Consider the following 19,651-nt stretch of genomic DNA (forward strand, 5'->3'; position numbering starts at 1 on the left):
GGCAAGATTCTGCTACATCAACATGAAAATGTAGTCTTATTTTTTATTTTTTATTGAGACAAATAGAATCCTTTTTATTCTTGAATTTCTTAAATCATGCATTGATCGATCAATTGTAGGATTTCTCAAATCCTTTTGATTGATCAAATCACATCAGAATGATAATTTTTATATCTCAAAATTTTTCTATCAAATAATATCTAATATATATTCCTAATATATTAAAGATATTATTAACATCCTTTTTAGATATTATCTTAATTATCCAAAATATATAATTATATTTTAAATTTAATTAATATCTCATATTTAATTATATATATATTTTTTCATTTTCATATAGAATTTCTAAATTACATTTTTAATCCGTCATTTATTTGGAAGGCGTACTAGAGACTATGGATCTCCAATAAATTAGATAAATAATTAAACTTAAAAGCTCCAATAATAAATTAGATAAATAATTAAACCTTTTAATTATTTTATCAATTTATTAATTCTATTATTACTGAACTAAAACTATGGAATTGTACTCTTCTTTATTATAAAATATTTTACTACATCAAAAGAGTAGTTCATTCGTATAATCATTACATACATACAGATTAACCTTCCATAGAAAATTCATAATTGTATTTGAGGTTTTTTTTATCTCTCCAATTACTTCTTATTCTCATTTACCATTAAGTTACTAGTGACTGATTCAATTTATAATCCAATTATAAATTAGTTCGGCCCAATTCCGTTCCAAAATTAATAGATGAGAGAATCATCTTTCTACATCCCGCGGAAAGAAATAGTTTCCATGACCATTATTTCATATTCTCAGTTATTATTTCAAATGCAAGTATTGAGAATCTGTAATTGCAAACTTTAAATAAGTAACGATAAGGTGTTCATAATTACTTCAGGATTAAGATCAATCAATTATCTTTATAATTTAATTTTAAATTTTATAGAAAAAATAGGATTTATTATGAAATATCTAATTAAATAGGTCCTAGTCCTACATAATCTCATTATAATTAAATACTCCTATCAAGATGTCTCCAAATCGATGGTTTGGATAAGATGGCTACATTGATAATATTCATGGGTCACGTTAGTAATGTTTTAATTAAAGATCTCGTACTTTCATTAATTTCATCATGAGCTTAATTTAAGTTTATTATCCATGATGTTAATTATCTTATCGATACGGTGGTTAAAGCACAAGATGTTGCGATATTAGATTATAGGGTCGAAATTCAATGCGTTCGATCATACCTTCCCCCATGCCTTGGTCATTGTATTAATGAGTTGCCACCTGTGATTTACCTCCTCCGTGTTAGCTTAGGGACAGATTGGCGAGGGCTTCCCCCTTATATGAGGATAGACAACCGGTGATGTAGTGTACAGATGGACTGACTCCGAGAATCCATGGGAAAAGAGGGAAACCATCTGCAAGCAGGCCAAGGGGTCCTTGGCGCAACTACTCCGATGGTCAAGTCAAAAACTAATAGTGGCGTAAAGCAAACAGTAATTAGAAGAAGAAGGAAAAAAAAAAAAAAGCAGAACCCCCTTTATCATGCTCCTCACAATCTTTACATTGATGATGCATTATCCTGCAATCAGTCAATTTGTCGCATCATCATGCTTATACTGCATTCATCAATCACATTAGTATATAGGTGGTGTAAGTATCCGTACATATGTAAGATTTTCTAACAAAACCATGCATTGTAGTAATGACAATAACGAGGCTTTTGGGCCATGAGACCTCTTGGGCTACTAGCTATGTGAGTTTCTCACATAGTCCAGTTATGTATATATCCTAACTGTGTCGTAACAATATCAAAGGAGATAGGGTTGTGGTGGTCTATCAAGCCCTCGTTGACTCTTTTAGGGCTCATTTGATCGGCCAGGCCGACTGGAGGAGTGGGAACAAAGAAGGGAGAAAATCATGTCAACATTGAGAATGAGGCTCACGAGGAATCTGTCCGACTGGCAAGGCCGATCGGGAGTGAGGAAAATGGGTCCCTTGTGAGCCCGATTTGAGCTAGGGGTGGGGTCCACATGGAACATGTTCGATCGACAGAGCTAATTGGGAGTGAGGGACTAGATCCCTAGTGAGTCCGATCCGAGCCAAGAGTGGGTTCACATGGAACCTGTCCGATCAGTAAAGACGATCGGGAGTGAGGGAATTGTTGGTGCATTTGACACCAATGATTAAGCCTGAGTTTTGATAAATGACAAATGGATTAAAATTATATGTGTTGTTGATCTAATCTTGTTATCGAGTGTGCAGGTTTGACTAACTTGACGGATTAAGAGGACCTGACACTAAGTAGGAAGTCTAGTCGGGATATGCGATTCCTGATTAGCGAAGTCTAGATGTGGAATTCTGGCAGGAGGAAGTCTAAATGTGCAATTTCGGCAGGAGATCGGGATGTTCGATTCCCGGTTGGCGAAGTCCGGATATGCGATTTTGACAGGAAGACTTGGCGGGTCAGATTAACATCAAGGAGGTAACTTGACACACAGTAAGTAGAGGAAAGTCACTGGAGGAGAGGGACTAAGTAAGGACGTGTCCCGATTGAAGGGATAGTAGGCATCAGTCCAATATATGTCCATTTCGGAAATCTAAATTGAGACATTGACTAGATCTTGGTCTGAAGGACAGGGTTTACATCATAAATTAATCTTATTATTGTCGTGCTAACTTTATTTTGCAGGTTAGATATTATCATGTCGGACTAACCTAACTTGTAGGGCAAAAGGAAAAAAAAGACCTCGGGTGAACAATACTTGAGGCACCTTCAAGCGTTGGAAGACGCATTCGTACTGTTTATGGAAGTTACCTTCGGTGATATGGAAGGCACCTTTCAATGGATAAAATTTAAAACTCATCGGCAATAAAGAGCAACAAATTCGAGATCAGATTTCACACATTGGATGCGCCTTCAATGCTATGGAAGGTGCCTTCCATGCTCAATAAAAGAGCATCTCGACCAAGCATCCATCATCAACTAATATACGAGCTTCTCCGCGTCCAATTGAGGTTTTGAGTGCTCTGATTTCCTGATGCTGCTCTAGTATGAAGCTACTGTATCCGACCACTGTTGAGGAGTTGACCAACAATAAGCCTAAGTCGATAATCTTTGAAGGTGTTGGGTAACAAATTTACAATTATGTACTTAATTATTACAAAAGGAAAGTGTAGCGTGTTACACTTGTCCTATTCTTTCTCTTATACTCAATCTCCTCTTCTGACGATTTTGGAAGAAGTTATTTAGTGGATTACTCATTAATAGGTCCACGAGACCTGTGTCTTGGAGTAAGAGTCGCCGATGGCTCCGAACCAAGTCAAATTGAACCGTGTTTTTTACTTTTTTTGTTTTTTTTTATTCTTGTTTCCGCCACATTTACTTTATTTTTTAAATGTAAAGAAAAGTTGTAACGCCCGTAAGTTTTCTCTCTTTCAAAAGAGCAAAAAGAAATAAGGGAAGATAAAAGAAAAAAAAATAGATTTATAATGGCCTTGGGCTAGGATTGAACCCAAGATCTTTTATTTATGATTGGTTAAAGTTGCCATTAGGGTGGTGGTAAAGCATCACATTAGAAATAGAAAACTATTCATTATATGTAAATTATGTGGGAAGAGATGCTTCAACTTCTGCTTAGTATAAAAGGGAATAGAAGAGATCAAAACCTAAAAACCTTTTCATTTCCTCTTCTTCTTTAGCCAAAATTTCTCCCTCCTTCCTTCAATTTTCGGCCAAGAACCTTAGGGTTCCATCCTTTGAAGCTTCTCAAGAGGAGAATCTAAGAGGAGGGTGTCCTTCCGGGAATTAGTACGCGGGTGAAGAGAAAATCCGGAGGCCAAGACATACAAGGGAGACTTATTCTCCCAAAATCCTAGTGGTATAATTGTAAGAAATAGTGAAAGGAAGTAAGTATTACTCACTTGCAGTATAAGTTACTTCGATTATGCATGAATGAACCTCTTTGTTGTAGGTTGGTATGGTTGTATGCATGATTAAGACATATGATATGTTAATGAAGATGTATGATATGATACATGTTTTTTGGACTAAGAGCATGTTTAGAGTGTCTTGAATCGCTCCCATTTAGTTTTGGGGTTAAGAAGCGTATTTAAGTGCCCTAAAGTGCTTCCCTATAAGTGTGAGGGGATTAAGCGCACATAAGGTGTTTGTTTAAATGACAAACAAGTGCAAGTATAAGAAAGTGATATGTAAAAGAAAGTATTTTACTTTAAAATGACATGTACTGGACACAAGATCCATGGGTGGGCTCCTAGATCACCCCTAGGCCCCTAGATCGCTTAGTAGTACCTTAATGAGTTCGGGATTAGCTACCTCAGATCTTATTAAGGATGCGCGCAAAGTGGTACAATGTCGGGCCTAAAGCAAGTGATTATTATTTTCACTAATTATGTAATATAAAATTTTCAAACTTCATGATTTGTTTTAGTGGAAGTGTTCCTAAGTTTGAGAACTTGAGTTATAAAGTGCAGTATTGATAAACTCTATAATATGCCAAGATTCCTGTTTTCATTACATTACTAGCATGTTTCTTTTAAGCTAATGTTTTGCATGATAAACCTATTTAAAAATGCATGCCATGTATATAACTCTGATTTATGCGTTTTAGCGTGAATTACGGTCAATTGTAAGTTTTGTGCTTTTCGCAAGCAGTTTAAAAAATATGTTCTCTTTAAATGCATCGTTTTATGAGTAGATAGTACTTACTAAGCATTCGCTTATAGATTTGCATTTCCTTATACTGCAGATAAAGGTAAAGGGAAGCTCGAGTAGGAGAAGGCGGCTGGAGCGGTGTTTTGTGTGTGTGTGACGGAACAATGGAAGAAGATTTGGGAACTTGTGAATATCTGAATATGTTAGAACTGATGCTAAAGTATCTTTCTCCTTTCCGCTTTACATTAAATGCTACCATTAGTTGCTTAGGATAAATTTATCGGTTTGGTAGATATTGGAGTGGCAATGATAAGTACAAAGGGGAGAACACACTTTTTGTAGAGTGGGGTGTGACCTCCGCACGACCCGTGTCATGGTCATGTGGATTCACACGACCCCCTACCTTTTCCTCTCGACCAAGGGGACACGGTCGTGTGGATTCACACGACCGTGCACCTCTTCCTTTCGGCCAAGGGGATACAGCCGTGTGGATTCATACGGCCGTGCACCTCTTCCTCTTGGCCAAGGGGACATGACCGTGTGGATTCACACGACCATGCACCTCTTCCTTTCGGCCAAGGGGATATGACCGTGTGGATTCACACGACCGTGCACCTCTTCTTCTTGGCCAAGGGGACACGGCCGTGTGGATTCACACGGCCGTTCCCCTCTTCATTCCGGCCAAGGGGACACGACCGTGTGAATTCACACGACCGTGCACCCCTTTCTCTCAATCAAGGGGACACGGTCGTGTGGATTCACACGACCGTGTCACTCTGCTTGACTCCAGGTCATGTCCTATCAGTCGAAACGAGTTAGAATAGACCTATGGACAAAGCAGTATATAATATGTAAGAATGACAAAAATTAAGATATACAGTAAAGGGTAACATCTGTCCTATATGAGGTAAGGGTAGAAGGGCGGGCGTTACAAAAGTTTTAGAAAACCACATGATTTATCCCCCTCTCACGTGCATCTCAATCCAACAAGTGGTATTAGAGCTAGGTTAGCTCTGAATTGGTGCAACCACCAATCAAGCCCGGGGAACCAAGTTTTTAGATTTTGATTTTTCGTGCCTTATTTGAATTGGTAAAAACTACCTCTTCGGATAATTAAATTTCATTCAGTTTTTACTCAAAATTGATGTAACACCACTCGAGTCGTCGACATATTTTTCTCAATCACTACTAATTCAAGATCAAGTCTTGATACCTCCTTTTAGTTATCCATTTTCAGTGATCAATGGCACAACTTGAGGGATTCAACACTGCTCGTCCTCCTCTTTTCAATGAAAAATGATTTTCTATATTAGAAGAAGAGGATAGAAGTTTACTTGATAACAGACATTGAGTAATGGTTCACCATCCGACGAGGGTACCGGGCGCTTGTAGATGAAGTAACAAAAGTACCACTCGATCCTAAAAGATGGAGTCCAGAAGATAAGAAGAAAGTCCAGATCGACTCAAAAGCATTGAACACAGTCCAGTGTGGACTCACAAAAGAAGAACTCAACTGAGTTGGCCCGCATGAGAATGCAAAGGAGTTATGAGACAAGCTCATCGAACTACATGAGGGAACTACTAACTCAAGGGTAACGAAGTATGATTTATTATTGAACTATTTATTGAATATTAAAATACCGGATGGAGAAATCACAAGCCAACTACATGCAAGGATCAAGGATATCCTCAACGACCTGCACATGATCAAACATCAACTTGAGAACCATGATATTATCAGGTACGCTTTGAACTCATTCCCTCGAAACTCACTATGGATATCGATCATAAATGCCTATAAGATTTCAAGGAACCTCTCAAAATTAAAATTAGATGAACTATTTTATGAATTAGAGCTGCACGAACAAACTAACGACCCAAAGGTCGAGAAAGGAATTATTTTTCTTGCAGGAACTTTGAAGGGAACTAAACCTGAAGCAAAAACTGAACCCGAATCAGAATTAGACGAAGAAGAGCAACTTGTGAACATGGTAAGGAAGATGTTCACTAGACGCAAGAAAGGCTTTATCAAATGTGACATGAAGAAGATGTCTAAGTTTGCATCTAACAACTTAAAGGCAAATGTCACATGCTATGGCTACAACAAGAAGGGGCACTTTAAACACGAATGCCCGAACAAAGATAAGATCAAGAAGCAAAAGAAAGCACTAAAAGCAACTTGGGACAAGTCTTCTTCGAATAGATCGGAAGCTGAGAGCAGAAACAAACTAGTTACCTCGCTCTGATGGCAACCAGAGGTGATTCAAATCTAGAAGAAGAGTTCGAATATGAGTCGAACAACGGATCCGCATCCGATTCGGACGAACCAACTGGGGTAACTTTTAATTATACCATAAAATCTTTTAAAATTATTTCTTGCTTAAACAAAAAATTAACAAAAAAAGAGGAACACACTAAACTCCTCCTTAAGGAAAATAACATCCTTAAGAAACAACTGAACTTGATCTCCTTAAATGACAAAGTTCAAGATAGAAATTCAACTCAAGCTACAAATCTTGAGGAAGAAAATTCTATCTTAAAAAATCAAGTTGAAGAGTTAAAGGAATAGTTGAAAAATTTTACCTCATGATCCAAGTATCTAAATATGATACTTGGATCCCAAAGAGCTGTGTACAATAAAATCAAACTTGGATACAAGTCCAACTCTATATTTAAATCATTTTTAACCCTAACTCAAAATTTAAAATTAACTAAAGTTTGGGTTCTGAAAGCGTACCTAACCACACAAGTAGGACTCAATCAATACTATGTACCAAAAAATAAAATTCACTACATAAATCAAAATAAATCAATCTCAACCTCAAAAATTATAACTTCAAAAATAAATTCAAACCTAAAGAATAAAATAAAATTGAATGAACCTAAATGAATCAAAATCAAAATCAAAATCAAACTAAACTCAAACTATAACCAAGTTTATTACAACTATAAGGTAAATCGACACAAACCTAAAATCAAAAGTTCAGTAGTTGAAGGGGAGACTCCAAATTAGTTGACACCTCCAAAAATAATAAGTTACCTGACTCGGTAATTAGGACTAGCATAAATAGGGACAAAGATTTAACTTGATAAACTGTACTGGAGAAGTTTTGGATGATAGTAGGTTAGGGAAGCTCAGCCTATGCAGGTCTAGAAAAATATGGTTTCGACTTGATGCATTTGGCTTAGTGGAACTAATTGAAGCTATCCCTTACTAATCCTAACTGGTTAGACCAAAGTTTTATATTAAGTTCAGTGGATATTGTTAGGGTCAAAATGTAGCTAGAGGGGGGGGGGGTGACTAGCTCGTCGCGCTCGTCGTAGCTTGTTTCTTGGTGATGATATGCAGCGGAATGTACAAGAAACAAAAATACAACGCTAACACAAGGATTTACTTGGTATCCACCTCAAGAAGAGGTGACTAATCCAAGGATCCACACACACGAGCACTCTCCATAATGAAAACACTCCTTTACGGTAACTACCAAAGGAGGAGAAGCCTTACAACACTCTCAGGACAAGAAGAAAGAAAGGGAAGCAAAGACAAGCAAGATCTTACAAGATTTACAGCATAAACCCTAACCCTAGTTTCTTCTTCTTGTTGTGAGCGCCTCTTGATCTTGGAAGGACAACAATCCTTGCTCCAAGAATGCTTCAAGAACTGGCGTGAGTCTCTGTGGAGAAATCGTTGTGATCGCGTGAAGAGGAATCGAAGAGCTGCTGGGAAAATCGCTCGCCAACGGCTATAACCTGCGCAATGGTCGGATCCTAATCGATTGAATTGCTCTCAATCGATTGGGGAGCCTGAATCGATTGCCCGATATAATAATAAGTACATATAGTTAATATTTATTTCTTTAATTTATCAATGGGTGAGATTTTTTCGTTAAACCAATAGGGCCGATAAGTTGGGAAATATTATTATTTATATGGTGTGTTGTTGATTATAGAAGGAAACTGTGTCCTACTTATCTAGGTTGATGATGTCCCCTTAAGGATCTTATAAGGATTATCATATAAATCCTGCAGGTGTACTTAGTCCGGCATGATAATGAAGTTGAGTGGTACTACTCTTGGAGCTAGATATTAATTAAGTGGGTTGTCACTAACTCATTTAATTAATAGATATTCGATATCTTAAACACAGGGAGACTAATGCACTCATGATAAGAAGGAGCCCATAATGTAATATGGGATTGGTGCAGTAGTTTAATAATGACTCTTTAGTGGTATGAGTTATTATTGATGAACTTGAGTTGAGTATTTAGGTCGAACACAAGAAGCTCAAGTCCATCAAGAGGCTAAAATCAATTCCTCCTTTAGATCCCTGTTGTAGCCTCTTATTAAAAGCCTTTTTATCCACCCAAAGCCCAGCTTCTTACCCAAGCTAGGGGTTGACCACATCCTTGCTTGGTGTCAAAGCAAGGGGCCGGCCAAGCCCATCTTGGTGTCCAAGATGTGGCCGGCCAAGCCTTGCTTGGTGACCAAGCAAGGGGTCGACCACTAAAGAAATAAAAAGAGAGATTTTAATTTTTTAAAATATTTCCTTTTATAGCAATCTACAAAGAATTAAAAGAGATATTTTAATTTTAAAATCTTTCCTTTTTTGAAGTCATCTACATGGTTTTAAAAGAGAGTTTTAAATTTTGAAATCTTTCTTTTTTGTTGTCATCTATAATGGTTTAAAAAGAGAGATTTTAATTTTGATAAAACTTTCCTTTTTGTAACCATGATTTAGAAGAGAAGTTTAATTTTAAAATCTTTCCTTTTTGTAGACATAAAAGAAAGAGATTTTAATTTTTTAAACTTTTCTTTTGTAGCTATCACAATAGGAAATTTAAAAGAGAGAGATTTTAATTATTATTAAAATTTCTTTTATGCCATGACCAAGGATTATAAAAGAGAGGTAGAGGGTGCCTTATGGGAACAACACATCTCCATATTTCTCTTGTTCCCTTAGGGCCGAAACCTAAGCTTTCCCTCTTCTCTTTTCCTTGGTGGCCAACCCTTCTCTCTTTGTCTTCTCCCTTTGTTTTATTCTCTTAATGTCGGCGGCACATCAAGTTCCATCTTCTTGTGGCCGGTTTGCTTGGAGGGGAAGAAGAAGAGAAGAAAGTTTCCTATTTTGGCATTCCTTAGGTGGCCGGAACTTGTAGGCAAAGAAGAAGGTTCGGGTAGATTTCATCTTGGTAGATCGTCACCCACACGACGTCCAAAAGGAGGAGAGGAATATAACAGAAGATCAAGAGGTCTTTAGTTGCAAAGAAAGGTATAACTAATTATTTGTTTCTGTTGCATAATTAGTTTGTGTTCTTTGTATGGATCTTGAAATACCAACACAAGAGACTATCGATTTTGTGTTTCTATTGTGGTCTCTATAGTTAAACCTAAGGTTACTGTAAGAAGTTTAAATATTCAATTTCTTTGAAAGACTTTGTCTAGGAAGTGGTGGATGATCCCATTTCTTGGCCGAGTGCTTCACCATGTTTAACCTGGAAGTCAATCTTTGAAATAGATATTTAATCAACTTCTGTAATATGGTTTAACTTCTGAAGAACACATGGGTTGAATTTGGAATAAAATTGTTAAGTTCCATTTCCAATCTAAGTTTAACTTCTGAAGAACAACTTGAATTAAAAATGTTAAGTTTCATTTGCAATCCAAGTTTAACATTTGTAGAGCACATGGGCTGCTAGGAAAAGTTCTGTGCTTGTACAAATCTTTGTACAGGAGAAACAGAACGGAATTCTGAGTAGCATATTCTGGAATTCCGAGTACCTTATTTACCTGACTTACCATATCATATTCCTCAGTAGATACTCCCCCTTCATTGCTGCTTTCTTCTGTAGTGTCTCCCCCTTCATCGATGCTCATCTCCAAGGTATTTTTATCGTCTTTAGGTACTCGACAATTAGTGTTGTTCCAGTAATCTCCTTGGTCCTAGACTCTTCTGAAGATGAATTAGTATCCATTGTAGAATCATATTTTTCTTCCTTTGATTGTTCATAGAGTTCCAAGAACTTTTCTCATAGTTCTTTTGCACAGTGGTAGTTACCGATTTTGTCGAGTTCCTGAGCAGGAAGAACACTCGGAAGGTGGAACTCGGCCTTACCATTTACCATGAATTTATCATGCTGCTTCTTAGTCCAAAGATGCTCCTCGAGTTCTTTCCCATTTTTACTTTTGGAGGCTTTAAAACCAAATTTAATAGAAAATGTTATATCAAAGTCAGTTGGGAAAAATACCTCCATTCTACATTTTTCAGAACGCGAACTTCTCCTCGAACGTTGGTGGATAGATGATAGCTTTGCTCATCTCATTGTTTCAGTTGGCAGTTAGTCCTTCTGAGGCAGTTGAACTCTGATATCAATTGTTAGTCCTGTGCGACCGACAAGAGTAGGTGAATTGTCCTGTAATGAAATTTAATACTTTCTTTTGCTATCGTTCTTAGCAAAGCCACACTGTTAGTTTAAACAAAATAAATAATATAAAAAGAAGTATATAAGAGATAAACAGAATTTTACTTGATTACAACCAGGATGATTGTTAATTTAAGACAGATGAAACTCACTAAGATTCTCCTTTTTCCATAGGTGGAGTAGCTTCTTACAGTCATTGAAAGCACAAAAACAACTAATAGAATTCATAGATGAAATACAAGTGTGTTGTTCTCCAATAAAGAAGAGCCGACCTTTATTTATATAGTCCACTAGTCGAAACTAGCCGTTTGCTGACTTGGCATCTCTGGGCGCTCCCAACGAGGCAAAATTTATCTCCACACAATGGCTTTGAGGTCGAATTTTTCCATGTCCGGGCGTCAGAACCATGTCTGGGTGCTCAGACCATTGCGGATGTTGACTCAAAGGTGATCCACAACAACGACACTACGACGAGGCGCCTGTCAGACGCCTTGGTGGGAGCGCCCAGACCATCAGTCCAGGCGCTCAGATTGTTCGGGCGTTCGGACCAATTGGTCTAGGCGCTCGGATCGGTCAGCCATGTGCTGACCATCCGATGCCTTCTTCGGTCGCTGGATTTTCTCCGGTCGCTTTGGTGATCCTCCGGCTTTCCAGAATTGAGCTCACCCGAACCCAGCTCCGATCTTCTTCTCAAGCAGTCTTTCGCTTCGATTTTTCATCCCTCGGAAGCATCACGCGCATCCTTCTTGCTCTACTAGTATACTCTTCGGCAGCACCTCATCCCTTGAATACACTGGGCCCATTGGCTCACTTTCTGTGCCTCCTTCTCTCTTGTTGTGTCTTCTGCTTATTTTCTTGTGTTCCTAAGTTCCTACACACAAGGATCAAAACACCACAAGACCTAACTTAACTCGGTTGATCACATCAAAACTTATCCGAGATACTTACAGGTTGTGGCACCCCAGCAAGCCCTCGTTGACTCTTCTAGGACCCCTCTAATCGGCCAGGCCAACTGGGGGAGTGGGAATAGATAAGCGAGAAAATCAAGTCAACATTGGGGAATGAGGCCCATGAGGAATCTATCCGAGCGACAAGACCCATCGGGAGTGAGGGAACTGGGTCCCTTGTGAGCTCGGTCCAAGCCAGGGGTGGGGTCCACATGAAACCCGTCTGATCGACAGAGTCAATCGGGAGTGAGGGAACTAGATCCCTAGTGAGTTCGGTCCGAGCTGAGAGTGGGTTTACATGAAACCTATCTGATCAACAGAGTCGATCAGGAGTGAGGGAATTAGGTCCCTAGTGAGTCCGGTCCAAACTAAGAGTGATCCACATATAACCTATCTTATTGACAAAGCTGATTGATAGTGTGAGCCCTATAAGTTAATTGTTTAACTTTCTAACCTACCATGAACGTTGACCGCCACCTGTATATCCTTATTAACTCATTTTTCTACAAGCCGACTTTTTCCTTATTTACCAATCAATATTCAAGACAAGGAATTTTATACAAACATGTTTAATAATAAACGTTGCTTTTATTAATTATAAAAACATAGTATAATTACAATTCTTTAAGAGCACTATCCCCACCAAAGACAAGTAGGTAAAGTTTTTCATAATTAAATCTTGGCAGGAGTGACAGGAGGAAAATGCTTAGGAAGAGGAAACGGTAAGATGTCAATTACTAAAATGAAAGGTACACAGTTAACCAATGCTTTAAATTGAAGAAAGGAAAAGTGAAGGAGAAACCAAAGCTCGAAAAAAATGATGATTATGATGATGAAGAATAAGAAAACAAAATGATGATGACGAAGATGTTGATGGTGATGGAGGTTTTGAAGGCTAGTTGGGATTATACATCCTCATTAGAGGAAGTCAAGTAAAGAACATTTTTAGTTTCTCTATCAATGATGATGAGGTAATCTAAACATCCGAGTAAGAAGAAAAAGATAGCTTAAGTGGAGGGGAAGCTCAATCTATGACTCAAATGATATGGTAAGTGGGATAAGAAATCTACTTTTTGATGATTTATTAGATGTAGTGTCTATCTTAACTAGATCTTTAAGTAAAACTAAGAAGAAAAATATGCAAATTATTAAAAAAATAGTTGGTATTTTTGAACAAAGACTAGAAGATTCTATTCCTAGTGATAAATTACATAATTTAGAAGTAGAAAATAAGGGATTGACGTAGCAATTTAAAAAAAAATTACAATTGGCTCGAAAACATGATCTTAAGGAGCAAAGGATCAATTTTAGTAAGAATGGGTCAGGATAATCCAAAAATGAGAAAGTGTTTCATTTTTAGGGGCAATTAAAGATAAAGGTTGATAAATCTAGTTAATCTTATTGGTCAGTCTTGGGAGTGATTGGTTTGATCCTCTCTAATTTTTTTATCGATCGTTAGGATAAATCGGGAAGTATTCATGATGGGCAGTCGAGAAGCCCAATATTCTTTAGTTACGCGTTCCATTTGAAAAAAAAAAATCTTACAAATTCGTCATAGCTGAGGATTAAACTACGAGTATATAGGTGACAACCTTAATACTCTATCACTGCATCATAGCACCAATTAAAGATAAAGAGAATACGTAGAAAATGAAATTATGATAAATAATTAATAAATTTGATCGTGTCTAACCTATTTTGGATTCCCAAATTATTTACCACTTCTTAGACCTATAAAAGTCAACCATATTAAATTTAACTCAATAGCTCGACAGGGACGGAGCTAGGATCTTGATTTAGTTTAGATAATAAATAATTAATAGGATTGTCCGGGTGCAAAAAGCTATAGTCAATACAGAGTTCTGAAAAAAGATATGTTGTATATCGTCTTTTCTTATTTTACAATAGATTATTTTCGAAACTTAAATCTGTGACCTCTAGGTCAATTACCATGTTACTGCTTCGCCGAGCAACGTGAGCGACATCGTCACTGCCTTGCATCTATTTCGTCAAATAAAAAAAAGTTTAGAATTATCGTAGAGTAGAATTCCTTGCTTATTGTAGAGAGAGGAGATGAGGAAGTTTAGGTTTGGGGTAAAAAATTAAATCAGTTTAATAAGATTAATATGTTTAATTAATTATATAAAAATTAAAATGACATTAATAAAAAGAATTATTTGTAAAACAAAAAAAAAATGATACCAAAAATATTAGTGTGTTGTTTAAATTTACAACTGACCAACATATGGAGGCACCGGTGATTCTCGCTCAAGGGTGGCATCCTCACTCTAAGATCCCATCCACTAGGTGCCGGGAGGCCCAAAACATAGTTCGGATTATTCGTCTTATGATGAGCAAAAGATGTTTGATTGATGAAATTGGATTTCAAATTTTGCTACAAAATTTTCACATAATAGCAGAAAGATTCTCTTCCATATATTATTTTTCATAATTTAATTTATTTTGATCGTAATATTTTTATCATTTGAATTTGATCTCAAAGCGGTTTTCGACCATATGAATTTTCGTTGATTAAATTTATTATTAATGATCTAACCATTTAAGTTCGTTATTGTGCTCAATGACTAAACTTAATTGGCGTGTTTCTCAAAAACCACCAATTTAATTGTTTATTATCAATTGAATTGGTGGTTTTTTTTACCATAACGTATGGCGTCGTCTCTTTAAATATCAAAAACAATTATAATTTTCTAAATGGTAGACACAAAATCGGTGAGAAAATAGATTTTGAGGCACACGGGCAGAGCTTTATCTGGAATGCTAGCTCCACCCATGAATATTTGACTTGCTGTTTTTGTAAGGTTAGGAATACCTTGATTGCATGTCGCATAAGACATAGGAAAATTTTGATAGTTTGTATTGAGGAACATAACTATCGAATAAGATGTATAAGATGATAAATATTAAACGGTTCACAATGTTTGTTATGATACATCTTGATAAATTATAAGTAGCAAGATAATAATCATTGACCAAGTACAGAAAAATCAATGTATTAATAGTGTACATTTACATTTGGCTCCAAGATTAAGAATGATTTTTCTATGATGCATATATATATATTTAAAATAGATATGTTTGTAAAATTTCATGATTTTATGAGATTTATGTAGTTTTATATCCATTTTTTGAATTTGACATGGGTGTTTAAATTAGAGCATAGTACTCAACCGCTGCATATAACTAGTCGATTGACATTAGAATTGATCAAATAAATGCGACCACCATTCATATCGTTGGCGTTTGGAGAATTTACTCAAATTTAGTACATCTTTTTAAATCTAAGTCAGAAACAAAAGTCGAATATTTATATTTTATATGTTTTTTTTACACAAGGTTACGATCATAAGAGATGATGAGTTCAAACCAAATCAAAATAAACCAAGCCGAACCAAACCGGATTGGGTTATTGTTGGAGGGCAGCGCCAGCGGTACCGCCAAGCGCCGTTGCCATCTCCCTCTGGAACCGCCAAAGGAAGTTGAGCCCGACGAGGATCTCCGTCACGGCCGCCTCCACCTTCTCCCGGTCTGCGAAGTGAAGCGTCTGCAGCAGAAGCACGTTCGCCCTCGGGGCCGATGCGGTCCTCCGCCGCCCCTCAAAGCTTCGTTCCCCCTGCCATCGGATCGTATCCTGAGCCACCGGCCCCAGCCACTCCGCGATCCGTGCCAACGCCGCGCGCCACTCCGCAGCCAATCGTACGTCCCGGCACGCTTCCCACCCCACGCCCCTAAGCCGCGCCCGCAGCTGCGCCCGCACGCTCGCCGGCAGCATCGCGTACACCTCCTCCCTCGCCTCCGCCCCCACCGCCCGCGGCGCCCGCGCCATCTTTTCCAGCACCGCGATCAGGTTCGCGTAGTGAAGCGACAGAGCCGCCGCGCCCAGCGTCGACGGCGTCGGATTCAGGGTCTCTGAGCAAAGCGCCAGGAACCCGCAGTTCGGCTTTAGCGTCGAGGCCGTGTCGTCGGAGGGGAAGACGGCGGCGAAGCCGGAATTAGAAAGAGCTCGAGGCAGGGGACACGGTTCCCCGCCGCAAAAGGCGTACTTGATCCGGGCGAGAACCGTGAACGCGGCTCGAGCCAGGGGCGCGACGGCAGCGTCGAAGGTGGAGCTCCAAAGCGAGGTTTGCCTCAAGTACTTCACCTGCTGCTTCTTCCAGAAGATCCTCTGCTGCAGCTCTGTCACCATGGCCAGGTGCGATCCGCCGCCGCCATGCACTAACTTTTTCAGCGTCTGTTCCGCCTCCGACAGCTCATCCATTTCCCGAACGAGTGCGGCAGTCGTCGACACTTGTCGATCCATCCTCTTTGCCAGCTTGGTCTCCATGTCCTTCCACCCCATCACCCAGCGGTTAGGGTCTTGGCCGGAATCCGCGAACGCGTGGAAACTGAGATGGAAGTGGCGGAGGGCAGGATCGGCGCAGCGGTGGGCGAGGGTCGCGACGGAGTCGGCGACGAGGCGGAGAGAGTCGGCGAGCTCGGAGCGGGCGAGGAGGAGGAGGAAAGAGTCGTCATCGGAGATGAGCTTGCGGACGCTAGGCAGGGCGATGGTGTGATTTCGAAGGTGGGAGAGGTGGGCGTCGGAGAGGCAGCGCCAGAGGTGGAGAAGTTTGGTCATGAGGGAGGCAACCTCGAAGGCGAGGATTCCGACGAGGTGTGCCTGCTTCCTGCGAGAGACGATAGCTGTGGAATCGAAGCCGGTGGAGAATATTGCCGATTTGACCTTGGTAATCAATGACTCGAGGGCCATGGTGGTCTACTGTATTTATTCCCGCCGCCGTCTCCTCCTCCTCCTCCTCAATTTGATATATCACACACAGAAGGAATTAAGGAAGATGAGGAGCTGACTGACGCTTGTTTATCTCTCTCTCTATATATATATATATTAAAAAACATTTAAGTAAAAGAAGAATAAAAGAGTGACTTTGGCTATGTACAAGAACAGGAGTCCCATGTCAGTGTTGGCTGTCATGATTGATTGACGACGGAGAGGAATCGAGCATCCTATTGGGTAATTTACGTCACCTGGCTAGCTATTTACATTTATTAGGCTAGTAGTCAAGTTCCTATTCATAAACATAACTAATCTTCCATATTGAGAGAATTTTATTAGTCAATAAAAAAAAAAATTAATCAGGTAACATTTGAGATGATCGGTCATATGAAAATTTCATCAGGATAAATCGAAAAGTACTCGCAACAGATAACCCAGAAGTCCAGCATCCTTTAATTACGTGTCCAATTTAGAGGAAAAATTTCTATAAATTCATCATAAAGACTCGAACCGAGGATATTTGGGTGATAATCTGGATACCCTATTGCTGTACCATAACCTTGGGGCTTGTATTAATAAATAAGAGACATGGTTAAAAGGGGAGATTGATTGTCGATGTATTCATATTAAAGTAATATTTATGTGTCAAGTATGAGCTACAATCGTAGTTAAAGAAAAGTCTAAGTTAAGGAAAAATTCAAGAGAAGGAAAATAAGGAAAAGTCAAATATAGAGAATTCATATTCAAGTGATTCTTAGCAAAGAGGTCACAAGTCAGTGAACTTGTGATAAGAATGCATATTATTTTCTATTATGTTAGTTGCTTTATATTTGATAAATATTTTCTAACAAAGTGATTAAGTCTTGTATTTACAAGAGCAACAAAAGAGTTTTAAAATTTTAGGTTGCGCGTATAGATACAAAATGATTCTGACATAAACTTGTAAAAACACTAAAATTGAAGATATATATCCTTGGTATCTTCTTAAGTTCATGTTGAAGGCATTAAATCATAGTCAACTTATCATTCTTGCGACTAAGGTGTTTCTAACCCTACAATTTTGCACATTGACCTTTAAGTACATGCCCAGTATTGGTTGTTTGAGAGAGACCTAACATCTCGGAAGATTAGTCTTGACAAATCTAGGTTGCCTAAATAAAAGAGGCTTCCACAAAATCTTTCACCTCAAATTCTCTTAATAAAAATTGTTTGCAATGGTAAAATTTTGTGTTGCTTGTAAGTAAAATATTATTGATGTATAACACAACAAACATGAATTGCTTCCAATGACTTTAAGTCTGACAAACAATCTATCGGAAATTTTAGAAATTAGTTGAATTTAAATATATCGAATTAAATTTATTTATCTGTCAAGATGATCCGAGCCAATAATTTTAGGCTACCAGTAGAACTAGTTTTTTGTCAAATGCTAGACGCATATTGCGGACTAGCAGAGTGGACAGATCGGGTGAGCGGATCATGAGGTAAAGTCGACACGTGGCAGAGTTGGTAGATCGGCCTAGTGGACCGAACGCTCGAGTGACTGAGAGGTCGAGCAGTGGAGACGGTCGAACGGACAAAGCGACTGACCGGACAGTATAACTTAGAAACCTCCAATAGTCGATAGTAGAGTGTCGTAATCAACTTAGAAATCTCTAATAGTTGAACGCCCAACTCTACTAATTAGTATTTGTCAAATTAATCAATCCATTTTTCAATTTTCTATATGCTACGGTTTCAATAGTCGACTTCCCAACTCGACTAATTAGCATCAATCGACTTAATCAATTAATTTCTTATATTTTTATTTACTATAATAACAACAGTCGACTGATTAACAACAATCAATTAATATCAATCAAGTTGATTAATTAATTTTCTAACTTTCTATTTACTACGCTAACACTCGATTGTTACGGTTGATTAATAGACTATTATTATAATAGAACATTATTCACACTCGACTGATTCTGTTCATAATGCTGAAAACACTGTCCACAATAGAATTTTAATATTCAGGTGAATTCTATAAATTGAATAATATATTTTAATATTCAATCTATTAGCTATCAAAATGGAATTTACATAAATAAGTTCGCCAATAACCTTTTAAAAATATTATTGTTTAACTTTATATTATATATATTTTTATATATTTAGTGGCCGTGTAAGTTTGTAAGCCTCCAACCCTGTTGGACGTTAAATCATGGTCAAAATTAATTTCTATATTAATTTTTCTTCTTTGATGTGTGATATAAAATAGGCATAATTAATATACATTATTTTAATTTGACAATATAATCAAATTTTAATTAAATCTAAATTGAGTGTTAAAAACATTATATAATTTTGAAAAAATCGCATTGGGTCTTAAATAATTATAAAATATATTACTTTTTAATACTTATTTTTTTTTGGGATAGGAGAGAATGAGAGGTAGAGATATTTTAGGAATAAGAAAAACTTAGCAGATAATTCATGAAAAAGAAAACCAAAGTAAAAAAAAAAAGAAAAACAAAAATAAGAATTTCTTCAGACGTTTGTCCTATTCTCTTGTTTATATATTCCTCTAAAGTGGTAGATTTTTTCCATATGATTTCATTCAAGATGCTTGAATACAACAACTGCATCATTAAAGCTTGTTTGGTTGGGACCTGGTAGATGAGCACTACCAACGGTTTTTATTCAATTAATCTGTTTGACTTTTTTCATCACCGAATAACATTGTCCATTTTGACTTATTATACAAGGTAATGGAGCCTATATATAGATTTTTGCACATAAATCGTAACAGGT

At 37.8% G+C, this 19,651-nt stretch overlaps 1 protein-coding gene across 1 annotated transcript; it reads right to left on the reverse strand.

Annotated features, from left to right (window-relative positions):
- Positions 1-15,287: 15,287 nt before the first annotated feature.
- LOC121985394 (protein PSK SIMULATOR 1-like) lies at positions 15,288-16,932 on the reverse strand. The gene has a single exon (XM_042538827.1). It carries the CDS (start codon positions 16,829-16,831, stop codon positions 15,491-15,493), a length of 1,341 nt encoding a protein of 446 aa, XP_042394761.1. The 5' UTR covers positions 16,832-16,932; the 3' UTR covers positions 15,288-15,490.
- Positions 16,933-19,651: the final 2,719 nt, after the last annotated feature.

The sequence above is a fragment of the Zingiber officinale genome, chromosome 1B (genome assembly GCF_018446385.1).
Source record: "Zingiber officinale cultivar Zhangliang chromosome 1B, Zo_v1.1, whole genome shotgun sequence".
In the NCBI taxonomy this organism is placed as follows: domain Eukaryota; kingdom Viridiplantae; phylum Streptophyta; class Magnoliopsida; order Zingiberales; family Zingiberaceae; genus Zingiber; species Zingiber officinale.

Coding starts and splice junctions, on each gene's coding strand:
- LOC121985394 (XM_042538827.1), bottom strand. CDS start 16,831: ATGGCCCTCGAGTCATTGATTACCAAGGTCAAATCGGCAATATTCTCC.